The 27,274-nt window shown below is 44.6% G+C and overlaps 2 protein-coding genes across 12 annotated transcripts in view; one reads left to right on the forward strand and one right to left on the reverse strand.

Moving 5' to 3' along the window:
* Positions 1 to 27,274, reverse strand: part of LOC108013786 (uncharacterized) — a 477,552-nt gene that overhangs the window by 358,362 nt on the left and 91,916 nt on the right. The window lies entirely within an intron of this gene.
* Positions 10,497 to 14,224, forward strand: LOC139355056 (uncharacterized). The gene is made up of 2 exons (XM_070999366.1): positions 10,497 to 12,052; positions 12,133 to 14,224. The coding sequence occupies exons 1-2, from the start codon at positions 10,497 to 10,499 to the stop codon at positions 14,222 to 14,224; spliced, it is 3,648 nt and encodes a 1,215-aa protein (XP_070855467.1).

Raw genomic sequence — 27,274 nt, forward strand, 5'->3', positions numbered from 1 at the left:
GAAATGCTTGCGAAGGTTCTAATCCAGAGAAAGCTATAGTCATCATTCTTTGAAAAGAGTTTGGCGCTATTTTTAAACCGAATGGTAATCGCGTGAAGCGGTACGAACCATTGTTTGTTGAAAAAGATGTTATATCCCGTGAACTTTTTTCCAGTTCAATTTGATGGAAACCTGACATTAAGTCAAGGCATGAGAAGTATTTTGCTCTACCTAGTTGATCTAAAATATCATCGATTCTAGGCAGTGGAAATTTATCAGACAAGAGTTTTTTATTAATTTGACGATAGTCAATTACTAATCCCCATTTTTTATTTTCCGTATTTGGAAGTGACTTTTTTGGTACTAACAGAAGTGGGCTATTATTAGGTGATACAGAGGGTTCCACTATTTCATCATTGATGAGTTTTTGGACTTGTTTTTGAATTTCGTCTTGTTGACTATGAGGATTTCTATAATTTTTTATATATACGGGTTCATCATCAATTAATCTCAGCTTTTGTTTATAAAAATTATTGGTAGTGATCGATTCGGTTTCTAGTCCGAACACATCACTATACTGGGTGCATAATGCTGTAAGTTTTTTATTGAATTGAGGCGGGAAGTTTTTTGCAAGTTGGGATAATACAATTTTTTGTCTGTCTTCTAAGTCCGTTTTTACTATGTCGTAGTTTGAAAGCGGTTCATGATGAATGTTTTTGATATAGACTACTTGATCTGTGTTTGTAGTATTTAGTAATCTTATATATGCATTTTGGACTGTTGCTATGGTATTTGCGATATAGATACCATGCTGAATTTCTTGATTCGGAATTAATACACTGTCTTCTTCTGAATTTATTTCGATTTTTCGGACGACTTGGGATCTTGCTGGCAGAATTAGGGAGTTGTTGCCAGAACTGTATGCTATTGGAACATAAATTGGATATTTTAGGTTATTTGGTCTTATTATAAGCCAGTCCTCAGACGGCTTGAAGTCTAATTGACAGTTGTATCTTTTGATAAAATCGATTCCTAGTATTCCATCACATGGAATAGCGAATTGCATATTTACGATATGGAAATCATGTTGAATTATGTACTTAGAAGTTTGAATTTCAATAGAAGTTAAGCCTTTTGATTTGGTAACTTCCTGACTTATACCCTGTATGTTTATGATGTAATTATCTTGAATGTTTTGAAAATTATTAGAATTTTCCTTCAATAAGGATATTTCCGCACCTGTGTCTAGTAAGAGAACTAATTCTTTTCCTGTTGCTACGTTCGTGAAAGTGACAAATGTATTTTGACTGAGATTTAAAGTGTGAATTTTGATGTTGTTTACTGTCGTGTATCTAAAGGTGTTTGGGAGTTTCCCGAATTTGTTTGTGCCACTCTAACATTGTTATTGTGGTTGTTGTTTCCCCCACGGCTGTTTCCGCCGCTGGTGTTTCCACCACGGTTGTTATTTCTGTTATAATTGTTATTTTGGTTATTTCTGTTATAACCATTGTTTTGATTATATCCGTTATTCTGATAATATCTGGTATTGTTATAATTACCTCGATTATTACCTCGATTATTACCTCATCCGCGATTTCCACCGCGCTGCGGGTAATTTTTGTAATATAGGACAGTGTATGGCTGTCCGGTTGCTTCTGTGCAACTGCTTACAAATTTGGATATGGCTTCATTCATTGTATTGAAGGTACCGGCTTGCATTATAGTTATACCCGTTACTCGTAGAGTAAAAGGGTATACTAGATTCGTCGGAAAGTATGTAACAGGCAGAAGGAAGCGTTTCCGACCCCATAAAGTATATATATTCTTGATCAGGATCACTAGCCGAGTCGATCTAGCCATGTCCGTCTGTCCGTCTGTCCGTCTGTCCGTCTGTCCGTCTGTCCGTCTGTCTGTCCGGATGAACGCTGAGATCTCGGAAACTATGAGAGCTAGGCTATTGAGATTTGGCGTACAGATTCCTGAGCTTCTTACGCAGCGCAAGTTTGTTTCAGTAGACTGCCACGCCCACTCTAACGCCCACAAACCGCCCAAAACTGTAACTCCTACAGTTTTGATGCTAGATAGAAAATTTTAACTGAAATGTATTGTTCTCAACAATACCTATCGATTGACCTAAAAAAAAGTTTGCCACGCCCACTAAAACGCCCACAAACCGCGAAAACCTGTGACGCCCACAATTTGCATGCTAGATAAGAAATTTTAACTGAAATGTATTGGTGTCGTCAATACCTATCGATTGATCCAAAAATAACGCTTAAATCTGTCTACCGCCGGTAGGTGGCGCATTTTAATCTCGCTTTGCTGCTTGCATATCTCCACTTCCCTTTGAGTAACGGGTATCTGATAGTCGAGGTACTCGACTATAGCGTTCTTCCTTGTTTTTACCTTATCTATTTGGCAATTTTTAGTCATTGCTTTCACTGCATGTTGAGTGGAATAACGTCTGGCTAACTCTAGGGATAAGCCATCTGTTATAAATGCACCTTCTAAGGATTTCGTCATCTGCTCAACCTCTTGTGTGTACTGGTTGGCAGTCTTATTGCGTTGTTGTAGGCTCATCAGTTTTGCTGACAACACTTCTACAGATTCGCCTTTGACGTTGTTTTTATACCCGTTACTCGTAGAGTAAAAGGGTATACTAGATTCGTCGGAAAGTATGTAACAGGCAGAAGGAAGCGTTTCCGACCCCACAAAGTATATATATTCTTGATCAGGATCACTAGCCGAGTCGATCTAGCCATGTCCGTCTGTCCGTCTGTCCGTCTGTCCGTCTGTCCGTCTGTCCGTCTGTCCGTCTGTCCGTCTGTCCGTCTGTCTGTCCGTCCGGATGAACGCTGAGATCTCGGAAACTATGGGAGCTAGGCTATTGAGATTTGGCGTGCAGATTCCTGAGCTTCTTACGCAGCGCAAGTTTGTTTCGGCACAGTGCCACGCCCACTCTAACGCCCACAAACCGCCCAAAACTGTGGCTCCTACAGTTTTGATGCTAGAATAAAAATTTTAACTGAAATGTATTGTTCTTATCAATACCTATCGATTGACCCAAAAAAAGTTTGCCACGCCCACTTTAACGCCTACAAACCGCGAAAACCTGTGACGCCCACAATTTTCATGCTAGATAAAAAATTTTAACTGAAATGTATTGGTCTCGTCGATACCTATCGATTGATCCAAAAAAAAATTTGCCACGCCCACTCTAACGCCCATAACGCTTAAATCTGTATACCGCCGGTAGGTGGCGCATTTTAATCTCGCTTTGCTGCTTGCATATCTCCATATAGCTGAGTAACGGGTATCTGATAGTCGAGGTACTCGACTATAGCGTTCTTCCTTGTTTTTACCTTATCTATTTGGCAATTTTTAGTCATTGCTTTCACTGCATGTTGAGTGGAATAACGTCTGGCTAACTCTAGGGATAAGCCATCTGTTATAAATGCACCTTCTAAGGATTTCGTCATCTGCTCAACCTCTTGTGTGTACTGGTTGGCAGTCTTATTGCGTTGTTGTAGGCTCATCAGTTTTGCTGACAACACTTCTACAGATTCGCCTTTGACGTTGTTTTTTAATCTGGAAATGACTTCAGCTATTGTTGTTTCATCTCCGATTAGATTTCTGGCGACACCTTTTAGCTTTGTTTTTATAATTGAAACTGCTAATTGTTCGTGTTCGCCTTTTATTGATTCTACTATTTCTAATGCATCCATAAAACTTGTTAAGTTTTCAGATTTACCATCGAAAACTGGTATAAGCTTGGATGCTGTGTTAATGAAATCAATATTAGATTGTGCCATTGTGATATTGTTTCTTATTTTATTTTCTATTATGGAATTATCATCAGAATCTGTAGAATTATCTAGATCTGACATTAAAACAGCTGGAATAGTAAGATTATTTAAATCTTGCTCTTCTATTTTAGGATTTGTTTCTGTAAGGTCTTCTGATTCTATTTGGTCACTATCAGTTTGTTTTGTTGATTCCGATTCATCACCAGTTTCAACTGCTAGGGAGGTGTTAAGTATAGTTGGTACCGATATGTCCAACTTAAACTTTTGTTTAATTGATATTAAATTATATCGTAGTCTGATCAAAAATTTTGATACTTGGGACCAATGATCTTGATTTAATTTTTCCTTCTGGCCATATATTAGTATTCGTGCTTCATTAAAGCATTTTACTAGAATTTCCACATGTTTTTTAATGGTATTCTTTTGAATTGGCCTGTTTTGAGTAAGTGACTTATATGATTTGTCAAAGTCAACTTTTATATTATTTAGCTGCTTATATAATTCATTCCATTCCATTATATTGTGGAGATGAATTATTTCTTGGAGACCATCATTACTATTGTTTTACCTAGTATTGGGTGTTCGTCTACTACTGATCTAACCTGTACCCCTGGGATGGTTGATAGGACAATTGCCTTTTGGGTGCTTGTGCAATGAATAAGTGGAGAGGCATCTAAATTAAATGTTTCAATATATAAGTTTTCTAACTCGTAAATGCTTACTGAAGTTGGTGCAACTAATTGCAGAATTCTTTCTCTAAAATAGATGTCCCTATCAAATGTGTTTGCAATTGCTTTTAGCGTAGCCATTTTTAATTAATTTGCTTATATTTATTTATTTGTTTTTTTTTTTATTCCATTTTCTTTAACTTTTTTTTTTTAAATTTAAATACAGCAATATTTTTATAATAATGTTGTTTGTGCCAAAATGTTTAAATTTTGTCCAGATCATTTGCCTGGCTCATATATTTTTTCTTAAGACATTTATTGTGCAATTTATAAAGTTTATAAAAACAGTTTGCGCACATTATTACAACAATTATTATAAGCAATGTATGAATTAATTCTAAGTCTATGGGGTTTGATTCTACCTTATTAATAACATTTGCAGTGGAATCCACTGTTTTTGTATCAATTAAACCCATCTTTGGGGTTGGTATTCTTAAAATATATCTTGGTCTGTCAAATTCTTTGGATTTTTGAATCAATTCGTAAATGTTGTTAATGTTATTCATAAACAACTAGTTTAATATTATTAATTTTGATCTTACTTTACTTTTACTTTTTGACCAATTATTATCATATTTTACATATAATTTCCTGCCTATTTTGTGTATGGTTTTCAGGCCATACTCTAATCGGGCAACTTTTATGTCGCTCAATTTTTACAATTGTTTTTATAATATAAATGAAAAAATATGCATCGCAGTGCAATTAAAAAAATTTTTGCAACGCAGTGCAAAGATAAAAAAATTATGCGCTCTTGGTAGCGCTGTCGGTTCACACTTCCTTGGTACCGGTGCTGGCTGCACAGGTGTACTTTATGTTGGGGCACCGGTGCTGGCTACACAGGTGTACTCGCAGAACGGGGAGCACAGTGGTCCCTCGCAGTCATCTGGGCACGTCTTCTTTAGTTTTTGTATGGCAACTTTATCTGGAGGAGGCAATGTGTTTTTATTTTTTGAAATATTTTGGATTACAGGGTAGGTGGATGTGGCTGTAGCTGTGGTCTGATTTTTTCGTTCTGATAGCAAATTTTTTAGGTATTCGACTTCGGCATGTATTTTTACCGAGTCGTTCCACTGTATTGCTTTGCCGCTGTTGAGCAGCTTCAGTAGATGAGCCTTTCTGGCTTTTAATCTTTTGACCACGCCACTTCTTTTGGCACACATCACACTCTACTCACTGCGTTTCTTCTCTTGTTCTTGTTGTTGTTGCCGTTTTTGCTGTTGTTGCCTTTGTTGTTGCTGTCGTCTTTGTTGCTGTTGATTGCTGCTGTCCCCTTGGTTGCTGTCTTCTTATTTTTCGAAGTCCCGATCCATGTCCAGATCCAGGTCCAGATCCTTTAGGACCAATGTCACGGTCGCCATGTTGTGTGAAACTCCTTGTGTTGGAAATGTTAATAATCTTTATCCATTTTTATTGATAACGCATCTCTTTGGTAGTTTTGTTATATTCTTTATTTATTTGGTTTGCTTGGCAGGAGCAGCGTTAATGCCGCTTCCAACGTCAAGTTGTTTCTGATTTTACAATTTGCCTTAGGATCTAAGTAAGCCTAATTCTCGTAGCTGCGCTGCTTACAGTTGGGCGGCAGAGAGATGGCTATGTATACCTTATGTATATAAAGTGTATTTAATTATGCTCTCTTTGGCTGGAGCGCGAGGGCATGTGTATGTACTTGAGTTTGGCTGAGCGGCCGGCGTGTGCAACAGAATGCTGACACTTGCACTTTCTTTGAGCGCGCCGATCGACTCATGTTTCGGCCACTTAGGGTTTTTGACCGAGCCTTTTGTTTATATAAACACTGCAACAAAGTGTTACAGTGTGTATGTTTCAAGTACTCTTGGTACAGTAGATATTCGATATAAGTGCATACTACACCTTAACGTTGGAATTTCCGTTGGTGCATCCGCTATATTTTCCAGAGCAGCTAGCGACTGCTGGTCTAGTTTTCTTCTGATAAGAAAACACTGGATTGGATCCCAGGATTTTGTGCTGACATCGAGGTTTTTAAGAGTACTCATTGAGTTTTTTATAGTGTCATGTAAGGCCCTTAGTTGGCGCGAGGAGCCGTCTATAGGCTTATGGTCAATCATTTTTGCTATGGCGGCGAATACTAGTATTTTTCCGTTCTGGTACCTGGCCTTCAAACGCAACCAGGTGTCGTCATAGCCACCCTGTGAGAAGGCTGTCTGTCAAGACGTTCCTCGCTTCACCACGAAGCGAACTCTGTAGAATATGTAGTTTTTGACTGGCCGAATATGGTTTATTATGTACCAATTCCACAAAGAGATCATGGAACCGTGGCCAGTCTAGATACTCGCCGTTGAACTCCGGAATGCTAATTGGCGGAAGTGCCAAGTTTAGGCTCATTGGCGCGTCGTTTTCTCGTAGCAGGTTCATTTCGTATTCCTCGTATAATGTGTGGAATTGGGCTAGCTCTGCTTCTGCCAGAGCTGCGGCCCCAGGTGTGCTATCCAATTCGTCGTGGGCTTGCCTCAGTAACGCCCAATGGAGATCCAGGTGCCTTTGTGACAGTTGGGGCGTTCGAGGCTAATGTTAATGATGACTCCAATTCGTTGCATCTTCTCTGCAACTGTCGGATCACCGTGTCACTTGCGGAATCTCCTTTGACTTGATCTCTTGTTGTGAGCTTGATGTTGGCCGAAGTTCGTCTGGGGGCCTTCGGAAGCCCGCTTTCAGTCGGCATGTTGTCCAGAAAGATATTCTGATATTTTTCGACCAGCTCCTTAAGTGCTTCTAATCGCGAAGAGTACTCACTTCCAGTGGGTAATGCCGCTTGCTGGACTTCTTCATCTAGGTCGCAAAACTGCTGCCAGAGATCGTTTAACTGATTTAGCTTACCGGAATAATAGCCATCTCGGTGGCGTCGGTCGAAAGAATCCTTGCCATAATTCTTAGTAAGCTGTTGGCTTTTCCCTTGCAGCTCGTTTTGGGTGTCTAGTAATCGATTGTGTAAATCGATTCTTGTGTGACTTGTTTCCTCAATGAATGAAGTAGACATATTGTGTGTCTTGGAAACAAAGAATCCTTTGAAGCTGGATGCAGCTGAGTATCCTGTGATGCTGGATGAAGCTGACGTTCCTGTGACGCTGGAAGAAGAAGCGTATCCTGTGAAGCTGGATGAAGCTGTGAGTCCTGTGAAGCTGGATTAAGCTGAGTATCCTGTGAAGCTGGATGAAGCTGAGTATCCTGTGAATCTGGATGAAGCTGACGTTCCTGTGACGCTGGAAGACGAAGCGTATCCTGTGAAGCTGGATGAAGCTGAAGTTCCTGTGACGCTGGAAGAAGAAGCGTATCCTGTGAAGCTGGATTAAGCTGAAGTTCCTGTGACGCTGGAGGACGAAGCGTATCCTGGGAAGCTGGATGAAGCTGAAGTTCCTGTGACGCTGGAAGAAGAAGCGTATCCTGTGAAGCTGGATTAAGCTGAAGTTCCTGTGACGCTGGAAGAAGAAGCGTATCGTGTGAAGCTGGATTAAGCTGAAGTTCCTGTGACGCTGGAAGAAGAAGCGTATCCTGTGAAGCTGGATAAAGCTGAAGTTCCTGTGACGCTGGAAGAACAAGCGTATCCTGCTGGATAAAGCTGTGAGTCCTGTAGTGGGAAGGGGGTTGCTTCACATTCTATATATATTATAAATATATATATATTCTAGTTGGAGCTATAGGCTAGGTGACGGTACAGGCTAGGTGGCGGTAAGTGGCGATGTAGGCATACGGTGGCGACATAGGTGCATATATCCATCGACTATTTGATTGTCGAGTATTTGAGTATGAATTGTTGTTTCAGCTCTTCGAAAAGTATTATGCAAAAGGTTTATTTAAAAATTTAAAACTTCGTAGACTCGGGCACTTGAGTGGTAGACCGATTTCTCAAAGGGAATCCGGCTTGGCCTGTCCTCACCTCTTTGACCTCAGAAGAGGCCGCAATGAGAAATCGTTTGAAGAATCCGACAGCCGAGCCAAGCATCGAAATCTCCAGAGCTTGAGAGAACAGCATTCTTCGACGTTGCTAGCTTTTGCTACTAAAAAAAAATAATATCAAGATACTTACTCAATCGATTTTTACGCGATTAATTGTTGAATATATTTATTTTTTTTAAGATTGTTCCTATGAAAGGTATACAAAATAATTTACCGCATAAAAATGCTAAACTATTTGTTAAAATTTTAAATACCAACATACATATATTGAATATCTACTGTACCAAGAGTACTTGAAGCAAACACCCTGTAACACTTTGTTGCTGTGTTTACATACACAAAGGCCCGGTCAAAAACCTAAGTGGCCGAAACATGAGTCGATCGGCGCGCTCACAGAAAGTGCAAGTGTCAGCACTCTGTTACACACGCCGGCTGCTCAACCAAGCCAAGTACATACATATACCCTCGCGCTCCACCTAAAGAGATCATAATTAAATACACATGATATATATAAGATATACATGGCCGTCTCTCTGCCGTCCAACTGTAGGCAGCGCAGCTACGAGACTTAGGCTTACTTAGAACCTAAGGAAAATGGTTAAATCAGAAACAACTTGACGTTGGAAGCGGCACTAATGCTGCTCCAGATTACAAATAAAGAATATTAAAAATAATATAAAAGATGCGTTTACACTACATGGCGACCGTGACTTTGGTCCAAAAGGATCTGGACCTGGATCTGGACCTCACAGAATAAGAAAACGGCAACAACGGCAACAACAGCAACAACGGCAACAACAGCAATAACGGCAACAACACCAACAACGGCAACAACAGCAACAACGCCAGCTTACACTACAATAACAAGAACAAAAAGAAAAAACGCAATGGGTAGAGTGTGATGTGTGCCAAACGTAGTGGCGTGGTAAAAAGATTAAAATCCAGAAAGGCTGAACTACTGAATCTGCTGAACAGCGGCAATGCAATAAGTTGGAACAACTCGGTAAAACTACATGCCGAAGTTGAACACATAAACATTTTGCTAACAGGACGTTAAAATCAAATCACAGCCACACACACATCCACCTACCCTGTAATTGAGAAGAAGAAGTGTGTGCAGTGAGTGAAGGTGTGGGATCCAGCGCTCCGCTGAAAAAGTCGGCCAGCAGCGTCCACATGCAGCGGCGCGGCAGCTCGCGGCTTCCAGCGGGCGGCTTAGGGACTCACCTGTCTCCGCACATGAAGGCAAACCCACCGTGAACTCCAGAAGGCATCTAGGCTGACATCGAGATTCCTCGGGAACCAAGCGGCACCAAGTAGCACTCTCTTGAGTGATTCTAGATGGCGGGTAAATATTGTTGTTGCACCTTCTCTCCAGCTTCCCACGCTTTGTGCCGCATTACGCTCAGCTGGCCTGAGCAGTGTTGCACAACGTCAGCAGATCCAGCTGATCGTAGGGCAAGCTCGCAAAAGCTCCCTGCCATGATAGACCGAGACCCTACATGTAGATGTCGTGTTGGTGCGGCACCCAGCGTAGGAATGTACTGCCTACATTTGAGCGTTGCTGCTAGCTGACGACTGCTACCCGCTACGGGTTGCACTTGTCGATCGGCGCTCAGCAGTAGCATATATCTAAGGGCTGCTGATCGAACTCCTTGGCTCCGGGACCGAACGAGTGTCACCACGTCTGCACGGCAGAGGTCTTCCTGGTGCCAAAGGTCAAGGAGCAGACCGACTGCCAACCCCCCCGCTAACGCGGTACACCGTGAAACGGGGCTCTGGCGACCGAGTAGAGGCGGTATAACCTCCAGCGGAAAGTCGTGGGGAAATCCGCGGCCACCGGTGGAAACCTCGATCCGCGCACACCGAACTTATCGCAAAAAACCCACGTAGCGTCTGACCCATACTGGGCGGCTGCGTGGTCTGCGTCTGTGCCATATTGGCCGGCAGTCACGTCACCTGGCAGCAGGTATAAAATGCAAACAACCTGGCAGTAGGTTTAAAATGCAAACAACCTGGCAGTAGGTATAAAATGCAACAAATGAAAGGAATGTCGACAAAAAACGAAACTACTCCAGGTGGCAACCACACAAGTGGAAATCCACCCGTGGGAACCCCCACGGCCAGGGCACGGATTCTGGAGGCCCTAAATCCCATTCCCAACAACAAACCTGATAAGACGGTGGCGAACTTGGCCGTCTCGACAGTGAATGCACCAAGTTTAAGCAGGAGGATTGAAAACAAAGGTACGGAAGCAGCCGGAGCGTTCAAGAGCAGCTCGAAGCTTCTTAGGTCACCAGTCCTGGAAAAGCCCGCGGGCCAGCCGTCCACGCGGGAAGATGATAAGTTGCAGGACGCGGCCAAGCGCCAAAGAGACCCAGGCAGCCCAACCGGTGGGCAAAGAACTGCCTCTGCCAAGAGGCCCAAAGCGGACCAGGAGCTCACTGGACCAGAACAGCTCGCGGAGATTGGAGCGCTTCTCGACGAAGTTCTCCACCTCACGAGCGTAATGCAGGTGCGTCACATCAATGTGACCATGAAAGCGATGTTCTCGAGGATGAAGTCCCTCCAAGAAGGTGCAGTGATCTCCTTCAACCAAGTTGGAGACTCCCACCAGCAAAAAGAGCCCACGGAGTGCAACAAATGCAAAGGCCCTCTCCGAAACAGCGAGAGCAAGGAGCAACAGACTCCGGTTTGTCTTCAAAAGGACAACGCCGCTCAAACGGAGTTCTGGCGAAACGCGACACAAGGACCCATGGTCACCAGCGCGGCGCAAACAGACCTGTGGCGAAGGCTTAGCCAACCCGGCACGGTTTTAAACGGGGGAGAGCCCCCGACTTCACCAGCGCAATCGTCTGCGCGAAGAGCGCCAGCGGGATCCCAGCAGAAAAAGAAGAGAAACCCACATGAGGAGCATGCCAAAAAACGGGACCCCAGAGGAAAAACAGCCGCGGGAGGCAGCGCTGGAAAGGACGATGGAAAGGACGCGACCACCGCCTGGAGAAAGGCTGCTCCAAAAAAGCGGGCGCGAAAGCCTCACCGCCCGGACGCCCTTATAGTGGAGGCAAATGGCAAGACCTACAGCGAAGTCTTAGCGATGGTAACCCGTAGGGACGACGGCAAGCTACAAAGCCTCAGCACCCGTGTAAACAAGGTCCGGCGCACAGCGAACGGGAACCTTCTTCTGGAGCTCAACAGAAGCGAGGACACCAGCACGGAGGAAATAAAACAGAGCCTTGAGGCTGTCCTAGGAGAAGCGACTGCGGTTCGAGCGCTATCCGAAAGCGCAAGGACAAGGACGGTGGTGATTAGCGACCTTGACCCGCTAGTTGAGGCCGTAGATGTCACCAAAGCTCTGGTGGACCAATTCGCCGTGAACGCCGAATCGGTCAAATTGAGGAGTCTACGTCCATCACACAGAGACACCCAGACGGCAGTGGTTGGACTGCCCAGCAGAGACGCAGAAGCGGTTCTCTGCAAGGGTAAAATCAAGTTAGGATGGTCTATCTGCAAGGTGAAGGAGAGGGACTCGCAGCCCAGGTGCTACAAGTGCCTAGAGATTGGCCACATTGCTATAAAGTGTCATAGCAAAGTGGACAGAAGTGGGTGCTGCATTAAGTGTGGCAAGACGGGGCACAAAATCGCTCAGTTTCCCAACGAGAGCGTATGCTTTATATGCACCGAAGGAGGACCGAAGTCGAGGAACCACCAAGCAGGAAGCAGGCGGTGTCCTCACGCCGCAAAAAGAGCCGTAGCCAAACCCCGCGAATGGAAGTGATCCAGATAAACCTGAATCACTGCCGGGCTGCGCAGGACTTACTCCTGCAGTCAGCGAGGGAATGTAAGGCGGACCTGGCTGTCATCAGTGAACCCTACAAAGTCAAAGACGACGGCGACTGGATAACGGACACATCGGGCAAGGCCGCGATATGGCTGTGCAGAAGAAACGGTAAATCCTTTCTGGACGTGCACAAGGGCTCGGGTTTCGTCCGAGCTCGTATAGGCGAAATGTGGGTATACAGCTGCTATCTAGCCCCTAGCCTCTCCACGACGGACTTTAGCCATGCCTTGGACACGATCGCCTTTGACGCAAGGGGCCGCTACCCCGCTATCATCGCAGGCGACTTCAACGCGTGGGCCGAAGAATGGGGATGCCCCAGCAGCAACATAAGGGGGCACACCCTACTCAATGCCTTTGCAACGCTAGACGTCACGCTGCTAAACGAAGGGACCCAGGAGACGTTCAATCGGGCTGGAGCTGGGTCTATCATAGACCTCACATTTGTGAGCTCCGCGTTAGCCCGGCGCTCTCACTGGAGAATCGGCGACTTCTTCACGGCCAGCGACCACGAGGCAATCTTATGCACAGTGGGCACACGGCCAGGACCAGAAACCCGTAACAGAGCAGTCAAGGGCTACCGCCAGGAGACGCTAAACGCCGAGGCGATGAGCAGGTGCCTCGCCGACATGCACTGCTCCACTGAAGCAGACGCGAACACCAACGCGGACGCGATAGCAGCCAGCTTGGAGGATGCGTGCAGGACAGGGATGCTGATGCGCAAACCATACAGTAGAGACCACGAGCCGGTACCTTGGTGGAACTCGGAGATAGCGACCCTCAGAAGGATCTGCCTCAGAGCCAGAAGGGCTCTTCAACGGTCAAGAAGGACCGACAGGGCCGAGGCCGCACACGTCGCCTTCAAGCAAGCCAGGAGGACCCTGAAGCACGCCATCCTGGACAGCAAACGGGAATGTTTCCTGAAGCTGTGCGACGCAGCCGAACAGGATCCGTGGGGTGGGGCCTACAGACTCGTGGTAAAGCGGGTAAGCGCAGGCAGCCGCTCTCCAACGGACCCTGAAACACTTAGCGATATTGTTCGCACACTGTTTCCTTCGGGTAGCGCCAAGGAAAGCGTACAGCACGAAACGGCGCCTACGTGGGAGATCGAGGAAGTCACGGAGGCCGAGGTTGCTGAAGCAGGACGCAGCCTGCAGAACAACAAAGCCCCAGGTCCCGACGCAGTGCCCAACAGAGCAATGAAGCTGGCGCTTGGGCTTCGGCCGGGCACCTTCGCGGACCTCTACAGCGCCTGCCTGCGCGAGGGAACATTTCCCCGGAGATGGAAAGTACAGAAGCTGCTTCTACTCAACAAACCTGGGAAGCCGCCTGGTGAAGCTTCCTCCTACAGGCCAATTTGTCTGCTTGACACTGTTGGCAAAGTGTTCGAGAAGCTCATCTCGAAACGGCTAAACCTGGCCGTAGATGCGGCTGGTGGCCTATCCACCGCCCAGTTTGGTTTCCGGAAAGGAAAGTCAACGCTGGACGCGATCCAAATGGTCACCGGGACAGCTGCGGAAGCCATACGCGGGAAGCGTTGGAAAGGCGGCACGAAGAAGTACTGCCTTCTGGTCACGCTCGACATCAAAAACGCGTTCAACACGGCGAACTGGACGAGGATCATGCAGGCACTAAGGCGGCTACGGATTCTGGAGTACCTCACCAGGATAGTCGACAGCTACCTCGGCGAAAGGGTGCTGCTTTTCGATACGAGCGACGGCCCGAAAGAGTACTGCGTAACTGCTGGGGTTCCACAAGGATCGGTCCTGGGCCCCCTGTTGTGGAACACTATGTACGACGGAGTGCTGAGGCTTCCCATGCCTGCAAACGTCCACGTGATAGGCCAAGACGATAGCCGAAGTGGAGGACATGGCAAACACTGCGGTGAGGAAGGTGGAATCATGGCTCTCACTCGCCGGGCTCCAACTCGCGGCACATAAAACAGAGGCCGTTCTTATAAGCAGCCGGCAACTCGTCGAGACGGCCAAGCTGACGGTCGGAGGGGTTGACATAGTCTCTCAAAGAGCCATAAAATACCTAGGCGTCATGATAGACACCAGGCTGTCCTACAAAGAGCACCTAGAGTACGCCAATAAGAAGGCCGCTGCAACCGCCAGATCGCTCGCGCGGATTCTCCTGAACACAAGGGGCCCAAAGCAGGAACGGAGGAAACTCATAGCGAGCGTCGTCACGTCCCAAGTACTTTATGCCGCCCCGGTATGGGCTAAAGCCGCCACGACGCCCTCGTATATGAGTGGCGTGGCTCGCACGCACAGACTATGTGCAACAAGGATATCGTGTGCCTTCCGGACAATCTCTGAGGAAGCTGCGCTGGTCATAGCTGGTCTAGTTCCGGTGCAAGAACTGGTAAGAGAGGCGGTAGAAGTGGAGGAAACGGTCACGACCACGGACGACCAAACTAGGCGCGAGGCAAGACGGCCCGCGAGAGAGAGATCCATCTCTCGGTGGCAGGAGAGGTGGGATTCCGCAACCTCTGGACGCTGGACCCACGATCTGATTCCCGTCTTGAGTCCGTGGCTGGAAAGGAGGCACGGGCAGGTGGACTTCTACCTGACCCAGATCTTGAGTGGGCACGGATGCTTCCGGTCGTACCTGAAGAAGTACGGTCACGACACGAGTGACGGATGCCCATCCTGCGGCTCTGGAATCGAGGAGAACGCACGCCACGTCCTGTTCGAGTGCGTGCGGTTCGTAGAGGACAGGACCGCCCTGGAAATAGCGACCGGTGTCAGCACTAGCCCCAGCACGCTAGTGCCAACCATGCTAAGAGGCCAAACGGAGTGGGACGCGACGACCAAATTCGCTGCGTCTGTAATGCGAAAACTCAGGATAGCTGAGAGAGAGAGGAGAGGCCTGGACACGTAAGCTGCCGCGGTTGTGCGAAGCATTGCTTTGCGGCCGTACCGCACAACATCTGCAGTTTACGCCCATTTATCTTCTAAATATATATTTATTAGTTGTAGTAATAAAGCTAAAAAAAAAATGGAAAAAAAAAAAAAAAAAACCATGTAATTCAAAATATTGCCAAAACTATAAAAACAATGCCTCCTCCAGAAAAAATTGTCATTCCAAAACTGAAGAAGACGTGCCCGGATGACTGCGAGGGACCACTGTACTCACCCCATTGCGAGTACACCTGTGCAGCCAGCACCGGTGCCCCACCAAAGAAGTAACAACCTGTGCAGCCAGCACCGGTGCCCCACCATAGAAGTACAGCCTGTGCATCCAGCACCGGTACCGTCGGGCGCACCAATCCAGACCAAGGAAAAGTGAACCGACAGCGCTACCAAGAGCGCATAATTTTTTTTTCCTCTGCACTGCGTTCCAAAATTTTTTTAATTGCACTGCGATGCCTATTTTTTCATTTATTATATACAAAATATTGTTTAAAATTGAGTTGCCCGATTAGAGTATGGCCTGAAAACCATACACAAAATTAGGTAAAAAACTTGAAAAAATAGATGCAAAGTAATGCAATTAGTAAATTTTCTGCAGAAACAGATTATTATAATTATAATTTAAAAGTATATACCCCGAAAATGGCTATAGTAGACGTTAAGTCAGTGGACTCCACTGCAAATGTTATTAATAAAATCGAGTCGGATAACATTGACTTAGAATTAATTCATACATTGTTAATAATAATTGTTGTTCTAATGTGCGCAAATTGTTTCTATAAACTTTATAAATTGCATAATAAATGTCTTAAGAAGAAATATATGAGCCAGGCAAATGATCTAGACAAAACTTAAAAAATTTAAAGCACAAACAACATTAATAGAAAAATATTTCTGTAATCAAATTTTAAAATTAAAGAAATTGGAATGAAATAAAAATAAATAAATATAAATATATTAACTATAAATGGCTACACTAAAGGCAATTAGAAACACATATGATAGGGACATTCATTTTAAAGAAAGAATTCTGCAATTAGTTTCAGCAACTTCAGTAAGCATTTATGAATTAGAAAATTTATATATTGAAACATTTAGTTTAGATACTTCTCCACTAACACATTGCACAAGCACCCAAAAGGGAATTGTATTATCCACCATTCCAGGTGTACAAGTTAGATCAGTAGTAGACGAACACCCAATACTAGGTAGAGCAATAGTAATGACGGTCCTTAAGAAATAATTAATCTCCATAATATAATGAAATGGAATGAATTATATAAGCTAATAAATAACATAAAAGTTGACTTTGATAAATCATATAAGTCACTTACTCAAAACAGGACAATTCAAAAAAATACCATTAAAAACATGTGAAAATTCTAGTAAAATGCTTTAATGAAGCACGAATACTAATACATGGCCAGAGGGAAAAATTAAATCAAAAAAATTAAAAATAAATCCCGAGTATCAAAATTTTTGATCAGACTACGACCTAATTTAATATCAATTAAACAAAAGTTTAAGTTGGACATATCAGTACCGACTATACTTAACACTTCCCTAGCAGTTGAAACTGGTGATGAACCGGAATCCACATAAAAATTGACATTGACCAAATAGAATCAGAAGACCTTACAGAAACAAATCCTAATATAGAAGAGCAAGATTTAAATAATCTTACTATTCCAGCTGTTTTAATGTCAGATCTGGATAATTCTGCAGATTCTGATGATAGTTCAAGCATAACAGAAAACAAAATAAGAAACAATATCACAATGACACAATCTAATATTGATTTTATTAATACAGCATCCAAGCTTATACCAGTTTAAGATGGTGAAGCTGAAAACTTAACAAGTTTTATTGATGCATTACAAATAATAGAATCAATAAAAGGTGAGCACGAACAATTAGCAGTTTAAATAATAAAAACAAGGAAGAACGCTATAGTCGATTACCTCGATTATCAGATACCCGTTACTCAGCTAAATGGAGATATGCAAGCAGCAAAACGAGATTAAAATGCACAACCTACCAGCGGTAGACAGATTTAAGCGTTATGGGCATTAGAGTGGGCGTGGCAAAATTCTTTTTTGATCAATCGATAGGTATTGACAAGACCAATACATTTCAGATAAAATTTTTTATCTAGCATGAAAATTGTGGGCGTCACAGGCTTGGGCGGTTTGTGGGCGTTAAAGTGGGCGTGGCAAACTTTTTTTAGGGCAATCGATAGGTATTGATGAGAACAATACATTTCAGTCAAAATTTTTACTCTAGCAACAAAACTGTAGGAGCCACAGTTTTGGCGGCTTGTGGGCGTTAGAGTGGGCATGGCACTCTGCTGAAACAAACTTGCGACGCGTAAGAAGCTAAGGAATCTGCACGCCAAATCTCAATAGTCTAGCTCTTATAGTTTCCGAGATCTCAGCGTTCATCCGGACGGACAGACAGACGGACAGACGGACATGCCTAGATCGACTCCTGATCAAGAATATATATACTTTATGGGGTCGGAAACGCTTCCTTCTGCCTGTTACATACTTTCCGACGAATCTAGTATACCCTTTTACTCTACGAGTAACGGGTATAACAAAGCTAAAAGGTGTCGCCAGAAATCTAATCGGAAATGAAACAACAACAACTGAAGTCATTTCCAGATTAAACAAGGAAGAACGCTATAGTCGAGTACCTCGACTATCAGATACCCGTTACTCAGCTATATGGAGATATGCAAGCAGCAAAGCGAGATTAAAATGCGCCATCTACCGGCGGAATACAGATTTAAGCGATATGGGCGTTAGAGTGGGCGTGGCAAATTTTTTTTTGGATCAATCGATAGGTATCGACGAGACCAATACATTTCAGTTAAAATTTTTCATCTAGCATGAAAATTGTGGGCGTCACAGGTTTTCGCGGTTTGTGGGCGTTAAAGTGGGCGTGGCAAACTTTTTTTTGGGTCAATCGATAGGTATTGATGAGAACAATACATTTCAGTTAAAATTTTTATTCTAGCATCAAAACTGTAGGAGCCACAGTTTTGGGCGGTTTGTGGGCGTTAGAGTGGGCGTGGCACTCTGCTGAAACAAACTTGCGCTGCGTAAAAAGCTCAGGAATCTGCACGCCAAATCTCAATAGCCTAGCTCCCATAGTTTCCGAGATCTCAGCGTTCATCCGGACGGACAGACAGACGGACAGACGGACAGACGGACAGACGGACAGACGGACAGACGGACATGGCTAGATCGACTCGGCTAGTGATCCTGATCAAGAATATATATACTTTGTGGGGTCGGAAACGCTTCCTTCTGCCTGTTACATACTTTCCGACGAATCTAGTATACCCTTTTACTCTACGAGTAACGGGTATAAAAACAACGTCAAAGGCGAAACTGTAGAAGTTTTGTCAGCAAAACTGATGAACCTACAGCAACGCAATAAAACTGCCAACCAGTACACACAAGAGGTTGAGCAGATGACAAAATCTTTAGAAGGTGCATATATAACAGATGGCTTACCCCTAGAGTTAGCCAGAAGTTATTCCACTCAGCATGCAGTCAAAGCAATGACTAAAAATTGTACAATCGATAAGGTAAAACTTATCATGCAAGCTGGTACCTTCAATACTATGAATGATGCCATATAAAAATTTGTAAACAGTTCCACAGAAGCAACAGGACAGCCAAACACTGTCCTTTATTACAAAAATTACGCGCAGCGCGGCGGAAACCGCGAACGAGGAAATTACAGAGGTATTTTTCATGGTCGTAATAATAATTACAACAACAATAGTACCCAAAACAATACTGGACGACGCCAATATAGAGGAAACTAAAGAGGCCGTGGCAACTCGAGTCGAGGCCACAACAATAATAACCAAAATAATGTCCGAGTAACCAATAGCCAAACCAATAGTACATCGGGAAACTCACAAAACCCCATAGATATTTAACAGTAGAAAATGCAAGGGTTCATACCGTTAATCTCAGTCAGAACATATTTGTATCATTCAATCATGTGGCTACAGGAAAAGAACTTGTATTTTTAGAAGACACAGGTGCAGACATTTCAGTAGTTAAATAAAATTCTGATGTCTTTCATGACATACAAGATAATTATATTATAGACATATGAGGAATAAGTCAAGACGTAACCAAATCCAAGGGGTTAACTTCTATTGAGATACAGACCACTAAGTACATAATCAAACACGATTTTCATATCGTGGATTTACATTTCGCTATCCCTTGTGATGGCATTTTAGAAATCGATTTTATAAAAAAATTCAACTGTCAATTATACTTCAAGTCATCTGAAGATTGGCTTATAATTAAGTATTTTGACAGACCGCTGAAGAGAGTGGACGTGTCTTGTGCGAGCTCCGCTAAAAGTGCAAGAAAGTTGATAAATTAATGCAAACAAAACACAAAAACTAAACAGGTTAATTTCAAATAAGCGAAAAGACGCTAAAACCCAAAGAAATTTAGGTTTCAACCCACAAAATCGGTGTAATGTCTTAAACTAGCACATAATTATTTTATCTTATAATAATAAATAAGTGCCACGCCAACAAAGCTCAATGAGCTACGAACAGAATAAAGAGCGACTCAGCTCCGCGAGCCGAAGAGACGGTTACTTTTCGTATGTCTCAACGCGTGATAGCGAAGTGCAAAAAACGACCCTACTGTCGGTCGATAGCCAAAGAGCACGATCTTGCTCACCATGCTTACTTACGGCTACCCCTACTCCGACGGCGTGGAGTCAACAATGCAAAACCCCCCCACCATCAGTTTCGACCCCTGGCGCACCAACAACATGCAACGGTAAAACTTCTGCATCCGCACTAAATTTATCAGCAGCAACTACGGCTACGACAAAAAAACCAACGACAACCACAGCTACGACTATTATTTCGGAATCGACTGCAACCGCAGCTCTAAATACAACGGCAACAAAAACAACGACAACAAATCAAAACCAAAACAAAATTCAGCAAGCGGGTCCGGCCATACAGACCGGACTAGATCGGTACATCCATATCAAGCGTAAGCTTAGCCCGCAGAACACCGCGGTAGGTAACAAGTCAAAAATAAACCGTGTCCAAGTAGAAGATATATTACCCGGGAGATCCGACAGCAATCGATTTGCGCTTCTAGCAGAAAATGAATCAGGACGGGCTCAGGAGACCCAACCGAAACCTAAGCCCCCACCAATTTACATTAGGGAGAAAATCTCGAACGCCCTGGTCAACAAAATTGTTGCGCTGACCGGAGACGGAAACTTTCATGTTGTTCCGGTCACAAAAGGGGATATCCATGAAACCAAGCTTCAGACCAAATCTGAAGAACATTTCCGAGCAGTATCCAAATACCTGGAGGAAGCTAGGAAAAGCTACTACACGTACCAACTAAAAAGCAGCAAGGGCCTGCAAGTGGTAATAAAAGGAATCGAGCCCGACGTAACCGCCAAGGAAGTTATCGATGCTCTTAAGGAAAAGGGGTTTTCTGCAAAGAACGTCAGTAACATTATAAACAGGAACAAGGAGCCGCAACCACTCTTCAGGGTCGAGCTGGAGCCAGACAGCAGAGTCTTGAAGAAAAATGAAGTGCACCCCATTTATAACCTGCAATACTTATTGCACCGAAGAATTAACGTGGAAGAGCCACATAAAAGGAACGGCCCAGTGCAATGCACAAATTGTCAGGAGTATGGACACACCAGGGCATACTGTTCGCTTCGAACAGTCTGTGTAGCTTGTGGAGACTTCCACAATTCGGCTAACTGCCCTGCCAACAAAGAAGACCCCAAAAAGAAAAAATGCGTTAACTGCCAAGGTAACCACACGGCAAACTACAGGGGCTGTCCGGTCTACAAGGAGATGAAGGACCGCATGCGAAAAGTGATAGCAACGCGTCATCAGAAAACCCAAAATGCGTACACTTACTCGCGTACGACGCCGGAAGTATTTTTCGGCACGGCTGCAAGATCCTCCTTTGGTCAACTAAATACCCAGACAGGATTCTCATACGCCGATGCCCTTCGATCGGGGACGGAAAACCCACTCCAGTCTAATCTAGGAAACGCTCAGCAGATCCAAGAACAGTCGCAAAGCACTCTGGAAACTATGATGGTCACCATGCAACAAAGTATGATGGAACTCATGTCATTCATGAAAACGACCATGCAAACACTGGTTCAAAACCAGAACATGGTGTTACAGCTACTTGCAGCTAAGCAGTCCAAATAATCAGATGGCAAACCTACGAATAACAATGTGGAACGCCAATGGCGTTTCACGGCACAACCTTCAAGTATCACAGTTCCTGAATGAAAATCATATCGACATTATGCTACTGGTAGAGACGCACCTCACAAACAAATACAACTTCCAAATAAGAGGCTACACTTTCTACCGCACAGACCATCCAGATGGTAAAGCCCACGGCGGAACCGGCATCCTAATCAGGGAACGCATCAAGCACCACTTTCACCAAAGGGTTTCAACTAATTACCTGCAAGCCACGTCTATCAAAGTGCAGTCAGGCAACGGAAACCTCACCATAGCCGCTGTCTACTGCCCGCCTCGCTTTACAATTTCTGAAGGACAATTCATGGACTTCTACAACTTGCTTGGAGACCGCTTTATAGCTGCAGGGGATTATAATGCCAAACACACGCACTGGGGATCACGCCTTGTGACTCCCAAAGGAAGGCAATTATACAATGCAATCATAAAACCGAACAACAAATTAGACTATGTTTCCCCTGGCAGCCCCACATACTGGCCAACAGACCCCAGGAAAGTTCCAGACCTAATAGACTTTGCGGTGACAAAAAACATTCCCCGCAATATAATAAGCGCCAAAGCGCTTTCGGACCTGTCGTCGGACCATTCGCCAGTGCTAATAACTCTTCTTCAAAGCACAAGAACCACAGATCACCCCCTCAGGCTGACGTCGCACAGAACCAACTGGTTAAAATATAAAAAGTATGTAAGCTCACACATCAAATTAACACCTCACTTCAACATCGAAGCGGACATCGACTGCTCTACCGATGCTCTTGAAGAAGTATTCGTGGAGGCAGCCACTATCTCAACACCACAAGGCAGGGACGCGCAAACCAACCACTTCAAAACTAATCTGCAAATTGAACGGTTAGTCCTAGAAAAGAGGCGCCTGCGACGTGCATGGCAAGCCAACAGATCGCCGTCATCAAAACAACGTCTTAAGGAAGCCACTCGCTCACTAAATCGAGCTCTAAAGCAAGAAACAGAAAATGCACAGCTGCAGTACATTACAAAACTATCGCCAACCAGTACAAAACATCCTCTGTGGAGGGCTCACCCAAATCTGAGCTCTCCAATCGAAACAGTGACTCCGATAAGAAACTCATCTGGCATCTGGGCCCGCAGCGACGAAGATAGAGCCGAAACTTTTGCGTTACATCTAAGAAACGTCTTCCAGCCGAACCCTGCCACTGGTTTATTTTTCCTACCACAAATCGAATCTGAATCTATTTCCCTACCACCATTGTTTCAGCCAAAGGAGATCGCGAAAGTCATTGGGGAACTGAAACCAAAAAAGGCCCCTGGCGGTGACCAAATAACCCCAAAAATGTTAATTGAACTTCCAAACTCTGCCATTGAGGTTATCTGTAAGCTCTTCAATGGGATTATAACTCTCGGCTACTATCCGAAAAAATGGAAAAAATCTATTATCATTATGATACCGAAGCCCGGAAAAGACCACACAATTCCGTCATCCTACAGACCAATTAGTTTATTATCGTGTCTGTCTAAGCTGTTCGAAAAATGCCTTCTAACTCGCATAACACCATATCTAGGAGCACACAATGTTATCCCTGCTCATCAATTTGGATTTCGTCAAAACCATGGAACAATCGAACAAGTTAACAGAATAACATCAGAAATACGCACAGCCTTTGAGCATCGGGAATACTGCAGCGCAATATTCCTCGATGTATCTCAAGCCTTCGATCGAGTATGGCTAGATGGCCTCATGCACAAAATCAAAACACACTTACCTGATTACACTCACAAGCTTCTTGAGTCGTATCTATACAACAGGACCTTCGCAGTAAGGTGCAATACAACAACATCCGACGACTACATTATCAAAGCTGGAGTCCCGCAAGGAAGCGCGCTAGGGCCTACTCTGTTCCTCCTATACACAGCGGATATTCCCACGAACGAGCAGCTAACAACATCTACGTTCGCTGACGACACCGCAATTTTAAGTCGCTCGAGGTGCCCAGGCCGAGCCACAACACAGCTAGCAAACCACCTCCTCGTAGTAGAGAGGTGGCTATCTGATTGGCGGATTAAAATAAATGAACAAAAATGTAAACACATAACGTTTACTCTCAACAGGCAAACATGCCCTCCACTATTATTGAATAATACGCAGATTCCCCAAGTCAACGATGTAACGTATCTCGGCGTCCACCTTGACAGACGACTAACCTGGAGAAGACACATCGAACGCAAGAAAGTACATCTAAAACTAAAGGCCAGCAGCTTCCACCGGATTCTTAACGCTCGTTCGCCCCTGCGTCTGGACTACAAGGTTTTGCTCTACAACTCCACTCTCAAGCCCATCTGGACATATGGCTCCCAGCTATGGGGGAACGCCAGCAGAAGCAACATAGACATTATACAGCGCGCTCAATCGAAAATCCTGCGAACTATCACTGGGGCACCATGGTATATTCGCAACCAAAACATCCACAGGGACCTAAGCATTCTTACCGTTAAAGATGAAATAGACAAACAAAAAGCGTCCTACAACGAAAAACTCTCTGTGCACCCCAATCGCCTCGCAAGAGGCTTGACTTGGGTTTCCAGCCGATCCCGTCTACAACGCAACGACCTGCCAAGCCAGCTATAACTTTCGGGCCCCTTTAGCACAACATCAGTCATATGACTGTGAGTTAGATTAATTAGTCTAAGATTTGATACACTTATTGTTAGTATCCAAAGGGAGAAGATTCAATAAATAAATAGCAAACCATTTAAAAAAAAAAATGTTCCAATAACATACAGTGCTGGCAACAACTCAATACTTCTGCGAGCAAGATCCCAACTTATTAGAAAAATTCAACTAAATTCAAAAGAAGACAGTGTATTGATTCCAAATCAAGAAATTAATAATGGTATTTATATAGCTAGTCTAGCAACATCTAAAAACGCTTTCATAAGACTGCTCAATACCACAAATAAAGATGAAGTAGTCAGTACAAATAATTTAGCTTATGAATCACTTTCGAACTACGATGTTCAAAACTAATCTAGAAAATAGAGAAAAATCTGTATTATCTCAACTTTCAAAAAACTTTCATCCGCAATTCAAATCACAGCTTTCAAGTCTATGCACACAATATAATGATATATCCGGATTGGAAACCGAACCAATAAGCACAAATAATTCTAATAAATAAAAACTGAGATTAAAGGATAATGAACCAGTGTATATAACAAATTACAGAAGCCCACACAGTCAGGTGAACGAAATACAGAAACAAGTCGGAAAACTGATCACCGACGGGATTGTTGAACCATCTGTATCTGAATATAATAGCCCATTGTTACTTGTTCCTAAAAACCCACTCCAGGTTCGGAACAAAAGAAATGGCGATTAGTGATTGACTATCGTCAAATTAATAAAAAAATTACTGTACGATAAATTTCCACTCCCAAGAATTGATGATATTTTAGATCAACTGGGACGAGCAACATATTTATCATGCCTTGACTTAATGTCAGGACTTCATCAAATTGAACTCAAAAAAAGTTCAAGGGATATAACGTCATTTTCAACGAGCAATGGCTCGTATCACTTCACGCGACTACCTTTCGGATTAAAATTAGAGCCTAATTCATTTCAAAGAATGATGACTATTGCATTCTCTGGATTATAACCTTCACAAGCATTCCTTTATATGGATGACTTAATAGTTATAGGTTGTTCCGAGAAACATATGCTTAAAAACTTAACAGACGTTTTTGAGAAATGCAGGAAATACAATCTAAAGATACATCCAGAAAAATTTTCATTTTTTATGCATCAAGAGCTTTCACAAAGGGAGAAAGTAATAAGTGTACAACAGAGCAGTAATCAGCTGCAATTCACTGGGGAATATTATATTTTCGACCATATAATTATGGAAATCACTTTACAACTAAAACATATCATATATATTTTCAATGATAAATCCGAGATCCAAACTGACACGTATGAGGCTAGAGTTAGAAGAGTATGATTTCACAGTTGAATACCTAAAAAGAGAAGACATTTCCGCGCGGAAAACAAACAAATATAGTTGCCTACGCATTCTATAGAGAAAGCTTCTAAGCCCAACGTATATGAAGTGTTACGAACTGATTTTGTATGTCTGCTCGCTACGAGATTCGTGCGGCTAGCTCAGAAGATTGTGCCGTCGTCCCACCAAATTTATATGACGTGATTGCCCGTAGATCAGTGAGAAAACAAAGGGTTCAAATGGTAACAGTGGGATTTATTCTCGTGGTATTAGTACAGCGGGTGTGTGGCTGGGTTGGCTTCGGTATCTCTTGGCTCTGGTTCCGCCGGCTGCTGGCGCTCCTCTTTCTGGCTCCTCGACGCGTTGACTCGTCCTCCTCTGGATACTGGGTCTCGGGACGCTCGTAGTGGCCGCCTCTGCTTGCTTGCCGACGCGCTGCCTCGGGGTCGCTTGTTGCGCCTTAGATCCGCAGAGAGTTCGGCCTTGTGGGCTTAGGGAAGCGTCACCGTTCTCAGACTAGGGTGAACAAGCCTTGCTCTCCAGGCCCACGCCTTTTGAGGCAATACCTGTCCCTTGCTCTGTCCCGGACGGTCCCGCTAGGTTCTTGCTCAGTTCGCGCTGACAGTCAAGGCTGCCGCCAGGAAGCTGTCTAGCGGTTCACTTCGCTTTACGCCTAGCGCAGACGAACGTTCCACCCGGCTTCACCCTGCTGCGTGACGTCCGTGACGCTCCTGCGCTCCCCAATGAGCTCCGCGCGGCGATGGTAACGTGGCTGCCGGAAATGTCTGCTGGCGTTGCTGTCGATGTCCTCAGCGCTGTCTTCTGACCAGTATCTCGTCGTTCTGGCGCTCGGGGTGCTGGGCGATTGCTGTTCGGGAACTTCGCCGGTAATCGCAAGGCTCTCCAGGCGGCCGCCTCTTGAAACCGCAAATCGATCTACCACTCGTCCGTCACGCCAGGTCCTGCTTGGTCGGGCATGGTACGCAGGGTCGCAGGCAACTTTCCTCCCCAAGCTGACGGTTCTTCGTCGCAGGACTCTTTTGCTTGTCTCTGACAGACCCGCCGGGCGACTCGCCAGGGTGTGGTCGTGACAAAGTTGGAAACAAACGCCTTGACTTAGCCGCTTGATGCCTTCCGGAACTCAGCTGTCCCAATCCCGAACGTCTCGACGTGGCGATCTTGCTCCTTGTGTGCTTCCCACGGCGCTGCTTCCGACGACTCGCTTGGTTGTAGCTCCCTCGTAGATTATTTGCTTGACTGACTGTTCACTTGGTACTTTAACTGATCTGGAAGGTTTGACTCCTCGTGATCGACTGATCCAGCTGCCAGCGCTCTGCGGCCTTACATAGGGCTTCCGGGAACCGTTATTTCCCTATTGCGCACGGCCCGCTGGATCTCTCCACTCTGAGTCCAAAGTCCGTGCCTCCTGGTTGACCCACTTGTCCTTCACGAACCGCTTTCAATCGATGCTCCGCCCACTGCTGCAGTCCCGCTGATTCCCGTGATGCTTGTGGCACGCCTGTGGGCCGCTCCACTGCTGAGATGTGGCACTTCCTCTCCCGGTCCAAAGTTCACGGGAGAGTCCAAAGTCCGGTGGAGTTCCGTTATCCTGTTTTTGCACACGGCACTCTTGCCTTGCCCGCCAAGTCTCCATTCTCTCTCGTTCTCCATGCTTGGTCTCCAAACTCTCTCGCTCTCCGTCCTTGGTCTCCAAACTCTCTCGATCTCCATCCTTGGTCTCCAAACTCTCTCGCTCTCCATCCTTGGTCTCCAAACTCTCTCGTTCTC

The sequence above is a fragment of the Drosophila suzukii genome, unplaced genomic scaffold (assembly GCF_043229965.1).
Source record: "Drosophila suzukii unplaced genomic scaffold, CBGP_Dsuzu_IsoJpt1.0 scf_7, whole genome shotgun sequence".
NCBI lineage: Eukaryota > Metazoa > Arthropoda > Insecta > Diptera > Drosophilidae > Drosophila > Drosophila suzukii.